The sequence below is a fragment of the Arachis duranensis genome, chromosome 6 (assembly GCF_000817695.3).
Source record: "Arachis duranensis cultivar V14167 chromosome 6, aradu.V14167.gnm2.J7QH, whole genome shotgun sequence".
Classification (NCBI taxonomy): Eukaryota; Viridiplantae; Streptophyta; class Magnoliopsida; order Fabales; family Fabaceae; genus Arachis; species Arachis duranensis.
Window position 1 is genome coordinate 10,326,541 of NC_029777.3, and position 12,948 is coordinate 10,339,488.

Genomic DNA, 12,948 nt, shown 5'->3' on the forward strand with positions numbered 1-12,948 from the left:
TGTAATACATGTATGATTTATTTTGGTTCTTGTTGTGATAGGCCTCTGAAAATAAATGGTGTGGACTTTTTGTGTGGGCAAATGGCGTAGAAGAAAAAGACATAACTAGCAGACATGAAACTGAAAATAGCATTGAGTATTGGAAGATGAACGTGGGTTGGAAGATTAGTGCAATAGAAGGTGAAATTAGGATTTAAAAATATGGAATAGTATTTTGAGTTTTTTTTCTTGTTTTATAGTTATAGCCATTGGCTATGCCTGGGTTAAGAAAGTGATGAATAAAATTGAATTAATGTCACTACAATTATATTTTTTTCAATACAAATCTGTTTTGTAAATTGTAAGTTTTGACTAAACCTACAAATTCAGTGAAGATATTACAAATAGGTATGATTCTGTAAATTAAAAATTGTGACTAAACTTGTAAAAATAAAATGGTAAGAATAAACAAGAGACTGATTACATCCCTAAAAATATCAATAATAAACTAACTTGTAATTTATCTACCAAATCTCTAAATTACAAAATAAGTTATAATAATAAACCTTGAATCTGATTTCATAGGTCAGCTATAGTCATGACAATAACCATTGTAACACATGATAAATCAAGAGTCATGTCTAGAATGTCATCATTACAGTCACAAAATAAAAGGGCTATTTAAAAGGTTCCAAAACAAAGCTCTATAAAAGACATAATAAAAGACATAAATAATCACTGACACAAATTTTAGCCACAAAACAGCTACAAAATAACTTTAAAACAAACAACTTTGGATTACATTTATCAATTCATCCATAAAAGACAACATAATTTAATTTCTATTTTTTTCTTGGTGCTTTTAAGCCCGGAGTGGAGACAAATTTCATAAATTCTATAAACTTTGACGCTGTCCCAAAACTAGCTCCTTGCATTGGTTTCACATCGGGAGTTGTTCTTCTTTTATGCAGCAGCTTATCCAGCCTTGTGAGTGGAGGTGGAGGTGGAGGCACCTATATGTAATTAGAAATATTTGATAGATGATGAATAAACACATGATATTTTCATAAACGTAATTGATTAATGTGTTATATAACAGTACCTGCTCTATAATTTGTGGCTGTGAAATAGTGGGTTGGGTGATGTCAATCTCCGAAGCCTGTGGAGCATCCACAATTTGTATACCAGCAGTTGTCGCAGCATCATCGGGTGCATTTGCATTAGCTCCATTTTGGGATTTGGATTTAGCTACAACAGCTGTTGCTGCTGCAGTAAGAGCACATGCAATATCATCAGCTTTTCTATGAGCACAACTTCTTTTAGTGTGTCCTTTAATACCGTAGCAGGTACAAGTAAATTCTTTGTAGATTCTCTTTAACTTTGTGGCAGTTTTAGACTTCTTACTGCTCGAAGGTTCCTCATCAGCGTCCTTTCTCCTTTTCTTCTTAAAGTTTCCTAGCCTTCTCCTAGTTTTAGGTGCTTGAGGTCTTTTGTATTTATATTTTTTCCACAGTTTCTCACCCGGTATTGGATTTAGGGAATGCATGTATATAGCCCTATATGCCTCCATAGACAACCAATGATGACAAAACTCTTCAAGATTTTTATTTATCCTTGAAATTGCTGCACATGCATAAACATATGACATGCCTACAGATTCAAATTCCGATTGCCAAGAGTCTTTTTCATTAGAGTCATCATGCATTGGATCATAAGCATCATAATGTAAACCATGGTTCTTCCCTAACACTTGTAACCAGTCCACTTCCTCATCAGAATTCTCTACTACAATTCCATCATCTTCCACTAACACTTTTTCTTTTCCCGTTTTTCAGGCAGACCCCAGTGCATGCTTGAACTTCAAATCCCTTTTCCTTACTTTAGAAATTTCACCATCAATATCAGAGTCACTTGAGCTTTCAAATGAATCAGGCCTATATAGGATGTCTTCTACAGAATCATATGAGTCACTACTACTGTTGGTTCGGTCTCCACCATCCTGACTTTCCACTATTTTACTTGCTGATATAGCAGATGATCTGGTAATAGGTTTGGTCTTGGTAGAATTTACTGAAGTGGATTTGGGTTGAGGCTTGTTTGTAGGCTTAGTGATTATGATTTTAGATGATGAGGGTTTGTTCTTGGGTTTGGATTTGCTTGCAGATTTAGGTGATGTATGGTTGGTCTTGGCAGTGTTGGATGTAGTGAGTTTGGATTTGGGTTTGGATTTGATGTTGGTGGTGGTGGATTTGGTTGAGGTGGACTTGGATTTAGATAAGTTGTGTTTGGCTGGTGGATTAGGTTGGGTTTGAGTTGGGCCTGGGTTGGTGACTCGGATTGGCCTGGGCTGGTGGATCTTCTTGGTCCTGGACTAGTATTTCAGGTTGGGTCTGGACTGCTGGTTCTTCATTGGACTTTGTAGTTGAGACATCATTTGAGCTTCCTGTTAGATTTGGTATGGTGATAGGTGCATCCTTGTCTTCTTCAGGAGTAATGGGAGTAAACTTTATTAACTCAAGTACTTCATTATCATAAGGTTGAAAAACTCCATGCTCAAAATATAAGTGGACTCTTCCTTAGTTCATTCTTGCAAGATAGCACATCTCTAACAATTTCTTATCATGTGAAAGTGCTCTCAGTATATTCTTTAAAGGTCTCCTAGGAATAAGCCACCAACATTCAACAATGTCAGCATAACCGAGCTCCTTGTAGTAATTTCTCAGTGAAAATATATCCAATTTATCTTCATCTAGTCCAGTTAATTCATCCGTGTTGTCCGTTTCGTAAACTACACTACTATCATTCTTTGTAACAAAGCTGCCTCCGTGATGATAGACAATGGTTATCAAATTACCCATCTACAAATATAATTCAAACAATTAACAAATTAACGTCAACATCCAAGGCCTTTCATATCATGTTTCAGATGATTCTACATTAACATGCCGATCAATATTTTTTCAGAACAGAAAATAAAAAAAATTCATACATAAAATTTATCCGTGTAACAACAGCTACACAATTTTTTGTCATCCATAATTAACAGCTCCACATTATCACATGAACAAGCATAATCTATTTACTCATTTATAAATTTTTTATTTTATATTTTCAAAAAAAAAATTTTAGCTATTGAAATCATCTATAGACAGAAATTGGTACATAAAGAAGTGGTAAACTTCACTAATTTACATGTACTTTCTTTTCTGTAACACAGTTAACGTTAATCATAATTAGTCTTTTAAAAAAAATCCTAACAGAAGAGGATCAATAACTATTAAATTACTCTTCCACCTTAGCTCATGACAACAATAAAGAAGTCTCGTGGCCCAACAGAATACATAAATTCAATTACAATTTTAGTCTTTATTATCTTATTTTTATCTTATCTTTAGTTGTTTTTATCTTATCTTTATTTGCTTTTATCTTTCATAAGACAATGCTCTATATATATTTAGTTTTACCCTCATAGTTTACAACACACTTCAGTACAATTCAATCAATCAACAATCAATAAAAATTCTTTTTTTGCTTTTCCTATTCTTTAACAATTTTATCAATAACTAAACTATCTTCTTTCACAATGGACCCAATCCATTTGAGCATCAAATAGAGCACAAATTAATGGCCTGTAAACCCCAACCAAGAGAAGACACAAAACATAACATTGAACCCAAACATAGAATGCTTGCGTTACTAACCTTTTTTGGAGAAATAGTGGTGCGCAGCTTCTTCTTTATCGTGCTAGCAAACGAGAACGCCTGTGACAAGACGAAGAAGAAGAAGAGTTTCCTTGTTTTGAGTGGTTTGATCATTGGTGTTGTTAAATTTTAACCTCATAATGGAAAACGCTATCGTTTGAAGAGAGATTACGCGCCAAGGAGAAAACAACGTCGTTTAGTAAGGTCACCTGTAAGCCCACTTGTCACTTAACGTTTTAGGTAAGCGTGCCATTAATGGAAATTAACAGAAGGGCTAACGTGAGTCACTTATTCAAAGTCGGGGGTTCAAATTGAGTTCATTGAAATTTTGGGGATCAAATTGAGTTTGTCTCAAAATTTTAAAGACCATTTTGAGTATTAACTCAATAATAAAGGGAAAAGATGTGTATCCCTAATTTCCTATTACATATTCTAATAATGTTACATTGAAAATGATGGCCATTTTCAGCTGCACCTTTTTTTGTCTTTTTTATTTTGATATGGAGTAAGTAATGATGTATGGCATAGTTATGGGGATATAGGGTGTTTTACCAGGCTGTGATGACTGCGTCAAGCAAATCGGACGGTTCGATGGGTGGGAGAGTAATCGGACAGTCCGATTACAGTAATTGGAAGGTTCGATTTGTGTATCTTGAATTTTTTAAATCTTTTAAACACAAATCGGAGTGTTCGATTTGTGTACGCTGAATTTTTTCAACTTTTTAAACACAAATTGGAGGATCTGATTTGTGTATTCTGAATTTTTTTCAATTTTTTAAACACAGATTGAATAGTCCAATTTGTGTACTCCTACAATTTTAAAAAACATAAAAATTACCATATTAAAATATATCACTCATTTTATTTTTATACCAAAATTTTTTAGCATTTTTTTTAAATGAGAGCTGACATCTCAGTCAGAGTTATTGTCTCTGAAAATTGTGATTGAGATTTGATACTTCATTCTCAGGAGGTCCATACTCCGCATAACATGCAAATACTATAATTTAGACTAGTAATAAAATATTTAATTTTTGAATTGGTCGAAAAATCAGTTCAATAATTTATTTAAACACAAGCGTAAAACTTCAAGTTTTGATTTATGTATGAAAAAGTATAAAAAATAACTGATTATAAAGAATGTGAATAATAATAATAAAATAAAGGTATGATAAAATAATAAAAAAAAGGTATGATATTATACATTTTTGTCACCAACCAAAAACAAAAAATAAAATAGAAAAAGTAAAATACTTCTACTATTACCTGATGTGGTCCACACGATGTTAAATGTGGCGAAAAGTCGTAGGCTAATCATTTTTATATTTTCTTCATATGCTACGCATTACAATTTAAAGAGTATTTTTCCACAGCTATATGGTAAGATGTGCATTAAATTTTGAACTAGTAAATTCAGTATGTGTTGAAATCTTGCAAATCTAGATTCAATTCCCTATAAAGGAATTTTTGTCCCAATCAATATATATATATATATATATGCTAACTTTACATCCTTTGATGGGTATTATTCAATTCAATTTCTTAGTCATATGGTTCAGTGACCATTCTACATAGGTGACATGTGTATGATAAAGAGCAATAATAGTACTTTGCCCCATAAAATTTAAAATTATTAGTAATAAAAAATCGCATAATGCATGCTTCATGTGATGATGATATATGATGCCTATGCCTTTGAGGACAAAACATTTGTGACAACAAAAGCTTTTGGCTTCTTCTTTGAATTGTAATTATTTAATTTATTTATCTTTGGCAATTAGTGTTCAATTGCAGGCTGAACCCCTTCTTTTTTTTTTAAAGATGATTTCAAGAATATGATCTCGAATTGGTTTTATGAAAAATGCTTCTAGAAGACACTAATTAAAAATACTAAAAATAATATTTCATGAAAGGAATAATTCTGCTAATATATATATAATAACTTGTTAAAATGTTCAATTCTTATTCTGATTGGGTTAATGATTGGTCAATTTTTTTCTTGCTTTAGTATTTACAATTAAGATAGAATAATACTATTCATTCTTTGAAGTAGTTGTAAAATATATATAAATATTGAGAAAAATAATAAATTATTTTTGGTAATACATAAAAATATGTTAGTAGTAAAAAATTATTTTTAAATATGTAATATATGTCGTTAATATTTATTTATTTATTATAATTGAAGTGATTATATATCATATAAAAATTAATATGTAGGTTAACTAATTTTGTAATATGTTCTTTTGGAGGGAAAAATACTGTAGTAATTATATATCTTTACCATAAGTGTAAATTGTTTTGGAGCTAATTAAATCCCATACTTTCTAGTCAAAAAAAAAAAATCCCATACTTTCTTTGCAATAATTCTGGTAATAACCTTTTAGGCAAGTAACAAGAAATTTTAGTTTTACTTTTTCTCCATTATCACCCTTTTGCAAAAAGTGTGTTTTAGCATTTAGATTTTCAACACATCATTTCTTGATCCGCCATCACTTTAATTTGTTCTAGAAAATTCAGTTAAAAGTCATTGTTATGTGTTGAATTATAGTGTGTGTTAGTTCCTCTTTTTATCATTGTCATTAATTTAATTGTATACGTGATTTTATTTGTTAACGTGTTTTCCCACCTTTTAGTGAAAAAAAGGGCTCAACAAAAGGGTCTTGGTACCGTGGCTTAATTTGGTTTATATCTTAATGACGACAAGGCCATAAATTATTCCTTTTGAATATGAGTTGTTTAACCTTTTTCAAAATTGTTTTTCATTTTTTTTAAAAATAAAAAACATTATTTTTACGTAATATTTACGAAAAATCATGATAAATATAATTATATATATATAATTCAATTGGTTGGAATCCCAAATTTATTTAATAGTAAATGATAATATATATCCCATACATAATATGAGATGTTAATAATATCTAATATAAAAAGGAAATAAAAAAATATTAGGTATGCAAATTATTTTTTTACCCTTCATCACATATATACATAAGAATATTTACTTTGTGCTGTTTTAAGATTTGAATCTATTAACATTTATTATTGACTTATAATCTCGTTATTTTAATCCTAATTTAGTTAGAAGGGCATGCTGATTTAGATATTAATTAAAGGGAAGGGATGAAGATAAGTATTGTGATAATGACCCTTTAACTCTAGCTTAGCTTGATTGTCTGCCATCTTTTTATATTTTAATCTTAATTTGTTGAGTTATATATGTTGATGTGTAACTCATTCGAACAAGGAGAAGGGTTCTTTCAAAAATTGTTATTATCAACTGTTTTAGAACTTTATAGAATAATAGAATATCACCAATTTTACATGATTTTCTCGTTAATTATTTCTTATCTCTGGAACACTAATAATCTTCTTATATAAAGCTCCTTAAAAGGCGATTTAAATTGAACAACCCTCAATTTGTTTTGCAAGTTATGCTTCAATACATTAGAAATATGACAATTTTTTAAATGTTTTGTACGTGAACACCCAAAGTTTTGCATACAATTCTAACCCATATATCATTGCACACCTTTGAATTTCATTATATAGCTCTAAACTAATTAATTGTTACCCCTTAAATTGTATTCATGATTTCAAAATTAATTATGTTAAAGTATATATTAAAATTAACTATTAAAATTAATTATCGATATAAAATATATATTAAAATATAAAAATAGTATTTTTATTTTAGAAATTGGATGCGCTCTCATTTTTGAATTAATCACCAAATTTAGTACTTAGCAATGCAAATGTAGGCGGCATCTATATAGGAAATTAAAGTTTATTCAAATTGTATAGTCTATATGCGAATAAAAATTCATTGCCACTTGACCAAAAGTCTTTTATTTACGCTAGAAGGAGGGCTTGAACCTCCGACCTTGTGGTTAACAGCCACACGCTCTAACCAACTGAGCTATTCCAGCTTGATGAAGATATATTTCAAAGAAAATATTTATAATGTAATAAATAAATAAAGAGAATGAAGAAGTAGTAAATTGAATAATGGATGAACTGAAAAACCAACGACAAAACGGCTCCCACAGTCTCATTCTCTTCTCTCTTTCAGTTTCCTTCTTCCTTCGCTTTCTCTCTCAACACAAGAAGCTCAATTCTATTCATAATATATATACATAACCTTACACCAAACAACAACCACCACATTTCACATTACATGCACCCAACAACAACACCTTCTTCTTCTTCTTCTTCATGGCGGGTCTCTACTCTTCTTCGCACAGACCCACCTATTCTCGAGGCTTCTCCTCTTGCTCACGGTGCTGCCACTCACGTTAGCTTCCTTCGCCTTCGTTCTCCAATGGCGCGGCGGAGTCACCGACCCTCTCTCCCGCTGGTCCCCCGATCAGCCTGACTTCCCCGGTATGTCGTCCGACGCCGACGGAGGAGCCAACTCCCATCCCGCCGGAACCTCCCACCTCCAAAGCGCCAGCTCCGACTGCGCCACCATCCTCCTTGGCCACTCCTCCAATAAACACCCTTCCTTTCCGTACTTCCGCGACTGGAAGCTCGATTACTCCTCCGATCTCAGGCCCAAGGTTTTGTTCTCAATTCGAGATCCAATTCCATCGTCGTTTTGCTTTGCTCTCTTCTGCGTTTTAGTCTCAATTGTGATCGTTGCTTTCGGTTGACCCTTGCTTTGGATCTATCTGCATAAACCCCTTTTGGAAGATTGAATTTTGAAATTTCCGTCTCATCAATTTATGATTTTATTATTATATTTTTTTAATCTGCTTGATTGATTCATCAGTGAAGTTTAAATTTTTTCGTTAAAGAAAAGCTCTTTTTTTTTTCCCTTGGTGTGGCAGATATGCATAACAACGAGTACTTCAGCTGGTTTGGAACAGACTCTGCCATGGATCTTCTATCACAAGGTCATTGGAGTTTCCTCTTTCCTCCTTTTCGTGGAAGGGAAGGCTGCATCACCTAATGTATCTAGAGTCCTCGAAAGCATTCCTGTGCGTTCAAGCAATCTCTATCTTGCATTTTAAATTGTTATTATTAACTTTTTTAATTCAATTAGTACTGTTGTATCAGTAATCGATTTGTTTTTATGATTTTAGTTATGGCTATTTTAATTTATGCTTTGAACCTTTTTGATGCTCAAATGAAACGTCTTTTTCTTGTTTCAGGGGGTTAAAGTTATATATAGAACTAGAGAGTTAGAAGAACAGCAAGCTAAAAGGTATGCGTGTTCTACTTTGGAAACTTTTTTTTTTTTTTAATTTTTGGTGTAATCAATTTTCTTTCTTTCTTATTAAATGGCCTTTTCCCCTTTGGTGGAGCCACTGACTGTTTAACAATCATCATGATTGAAACAAAACGTAAAGAACAAGAAGTTTTGAGCATTATTGACCAATTGGCCATGTAGACTTAATGCTAGCGTTTTTTTTACTGGGTTTAACGTTTAACATGTTTTGTGGATCTGGCTTGGCTTATTATTCTTATTCTCTGTAGATTTGTCCCCACAGATTTGTGGCAGAGACATTTTAGTTTGCAAATATTCTAGTATGTTTTATCTAGTCATGATAAATGTAAAGGTTTGGTAGTTTCTACTGGAAAATTGAAAGATTGAAGCTTTCAATGCATTAAAAAATTTAAAAGCTTCAATCATAGGTAATGTTAACAAGTGCCATAAGCCAAATAGTAATATTTGTGAGCCAAACCCTAAAAGTAATAGTAATATTACTGGATTGTTATTGTGAGCTAGTGGTTACTTGTCCTAAATGCAAAATGTTCCAATCTATTGTCGCCCCACAACAAAGGAAGCCAAATACAACCGCCAGACTGCTCTCTTTATTATGGAATGCTAAATTGTGATATAAACAGCCCATTTAAGATGATGTTATCAGTTTCTTCCTTAGTGTGGATTCTTTAGATTCCGATGTTCTTAATGTTTATGCACACAGGATTCTGCTTTTTAAATAATGTGCCAAATCTTTTGTAATCCCTGTGTTAATAAGTATTTTGTTACCTACCAGTCGAATATGGAATGAGACTTGGTTGGCTAGCTTCTTCTACAAACCATGCAACTATGAGTTGTTTGTGAAGCAATCTTTGAACATGGAAATGGCTATTGTCATGGCAAGGGTATGGTTTGTTTTCCTTGTGCTGAATTATTATCTCTATATAAGTTACTCTTTAAGACAGTTGCTATCTGATGTTCCTGGAAATGTTGATATGGTTATTTTTCCAAATTATGTGAGTGCATGTGTTTTATTTAAGATTCTGAAATTACTATCATTCGACTTAATTAGATGATCACACTGTGTTCGTTTGCTGGAATAATGTTTCATTCAGGAGAGCAGTGTTGAGCGAGATGATATCAAGGAGCCTTTTAGCGAGGTATATACATAGATAGCTTTTGTAAGGTTTGAACATATAATTGAATCTGTTTCTGAATCCAGGCACTTGGCACATATTTAACATGTAAATATAAATCCAATCCAGATTTTACTTTGTAGCCCTTCTGTTGCTGGTTCATTTTGTTCCAACTTACTCTGTCCCAAATGGAAACAAGTAATATTTGACATATTTAACTTATAATGTTTTCATAGGTTTCAATGTTCAAGAAGAACTATGACCACCTTCCAAAGGATGTATATTTTGGAAATTACAAAGAAGCAACTCGTGGCAATCCAAACTATTTTCTTACTTATGGAAACGGGAAAGCTGCTGCTAGGGTTCAGGATCATCTCCGTCCAAATGGTGCTCACAGATGGCACAACTATATGAAGACACCTAAGTATGTTGATTCTGCTTATTTCATTGAATGCATTTCTATGAAAATTTGCAACATTCTTTTATAGTCAAGGGGACATATAGTTGCATGTTTGTAGTTTGTAGTTTGGAGTTTAATTATATGCCAAGTTGTCTTGTTCGAAGATTAAAAATAAAAAAATAAAAAATCATGTGTTTGCTGATCTCATATTGAACAAGTCACATTTGCTTCTTCAAGCTTAGTGCAAACTGTTGGTCTCATATTGGCTGGTCTTGACAATCTTACAGTATTTTATGCTACTTTGGTGAGCCTCGGTTATTAGTCAGCATTGACTTTTTCTGATTAAATTGACATAGCGATAAAAGATTACCCCCAAATTCTAATATTCTAATAGCGGTTTCGAACTTTCTGAACATAATTTGCACTGATCCAGATGTCATATATGTTCACAGTGAGATCAAGTTGGATGAAGCAGCTGTTCTGCATTACACATACCCCAAATTTTCCGATTTGACCTCAAGACGTGATCGGTGTGGCTGCAAGCCAACTAAAGAAGATGTTAAAAGATGCTTCATGTTGGATTTTGACAGAGCTGTGAGTTCTTTTTCATGCTTGCTTAGCTTCTGGTTCTGGTTTGAAGTATTACTAGTTTTTATCCGAACTTTGGAGTGAGTTATGAGTACCAGATTATCTTTAATTACTACATTCTTTTTTTTTTCCCCATTTTCCTGTTGATCAGGGTGATCGCTGCATTCTTATATTGCAAGATTTTGTACATCTATTGGCGTAATGACATAGTATAGTATTTATGTCTTGCACACAGGTTTCCTGGTTAAATCGTAACAAAAGTTGTCTTTTCTTTTAGTTTGCTTTAATTCTGTGCATGGTTGGGTGACACACTGTCATTTTTCCCCCCGTCAAATCATATAGTCGTCTATTTTAATAGTTATTCTATGAAATCGGTACAACAGCACATCTTTTCTTTTTCCCTCCTTTGATGACTAAACTCCATGACATGATGTGAATGGTGTCTCTAGTTTTCTTTTATTCCTTCTTGGTTGGATAGGTGAAGTTCTGGATTTTCTTCACGTGCATGGGTACTTATTTTGTTTTGATGAATGCATTTAATGTCTGATGTAGGCATTCATAATTGCTTCAACTGCAACCGAAGAGGAGATGCTTCAGTGGTAAGTTTCCCGAGCAGATTCAACTTTGCTTCAAATTCCCAATTTATTTGCATTTTAAAAAGGGATTTTCATTTGATATAGGTATCGCGAACGCGTTGTGTGGACAGACAAAACACTAAACCTGAAGCTTTTGAGGAAGGGCATCCTGACTCGCATTTACTCTCCCATGGTATGGTCACTTGCCTGACATCCATGTTGTGGTTTCTCTCCAACCAATTTTATATATTCATCATCTGCATAGTATCTGAGTAAACAGTCTGAACTTTCTCCCAAAATAATTATCTTCTCAGGTTATCATTCAGAGTTTGAGGGAATCCGGAGTTTTTCGTTCTGTGATCGCGAAAGCAGCCGAAACAACACTATCAAAGGACAACTTTTTAAAATCTGTTGATAGTAACAACTCAACTAGGAATGGCAGATCAGAAAACATTTTTTCTAGAAAATTCGATGCAAATGGAGTATCCCAATCAACTGCAAGAAGAATTTTGGAAGTCATAGATGATGGCTTAACCCCTTCGGCAGTACCGCCATTATCTCCACCCAGACTTGATCACTCTAACCCCATTACATCTTCATAGTTTTTTTCAAAAAAAAAAAAATTTCCTGACTCCTTACCATTGTCAGAACTTTTAAGGAGGATTTATACTTGAATTGTGGCTATTAAGGTGAGCCATTCAGTTTTTTTGGATTCTTGGAAATTTTTTCCGATCATTTATCCAAGCGCTAGTGTAAATTTCAGGTTTAGATTTTTAGGCATAGTATAGGAATCACACACAAATTTTGTTAGCAATATCTTCATGATTCTTTTCTTCCTTTTTCCCTTTTATTTTTTAGAGACTTGAATTGAGCCATATTGGCTGTGGTCTTGATGGAAAATAGTGGCTTGTTGAAACTCTTCCACACATTGGAAAACAATATTATACTGATCAATATTTTCTTCTCCCAGTTGGAGACTGAAATGATTGATGAAAGTGAGAAAAATTGTGAATGGTGGTATTGCCAATCATTTATAGTTCAATATGTTGTTGAAGAATTGATTTTATTGTTAATGTTGATGTAAAGGAAGGTGATAGTTTTACCTACGTGGAAAACAATATAGGTTTCTTTACATGGCAATTCTAATTTGGTTTCTTTACATGCAAGGATTATAACATATTGGAGAATGGAGATTAAGATAATAATCAGTGTTTCTGGAAAGATTGATAGTTACATTCACCCAAAGTACATAGAAAATCACCTACAAAACAATGCCTTGGATTCATAGGTAGCAACAAGGTTGTCATTGTGAATCTAACGTTTAGGACACAGACAATATTATCTTGTGGTATGCATCAGA

General features: G+C 32.9%; 1 protein-coding gene and 1 non-coding gene across 2 annotated transcripts; one reads left to right on the top strand and one right to left on the bottom strand.

Annotated features, from left to right (window-relative positions):
* Positions 1–7,538: 7,538 nt before the first annotated feature.
* TRNAN-GUU (transfer RNA asparagine (anticodon GUU)) lies at positions 7,539–7,612 on the bottom strand. The gene has a single exon. It is a non-coding gene; the product is annotated as a tRNA-Asn (tRNA).
* Positions 7,613–7,691: 79 nt separating this feature from the next.
* Positions 7,692–12,630, top strand: LOC107492559 (glycosyltransferase-like At2g41451). Its single transcript, XM_052262939.1, has 11 exons — positions 7,692–7,754; positions 7,928–8,242; positions 8,513–8,662; positions 8,837–8,889; positions 9,686–9,905; positions 10,005–10,049; positions 10,262–10,449; positions 10,878–11,019; positions 11,566–11,612; positions 11,694–11,781; positions 11,903–12,630. Exons 1-11 carry the CDS (start codon positions 7,692–7,694, stop codon positions 12,188–12,190), a joined length of 1,599 nt encoding a protein of 532 aa, XP_052118899.1. The 3' UTR covers positions 12,191–12,630.
* The last annotated feature ends 318 nt before the right edge of the window (positions 12,631–12,948 follow it).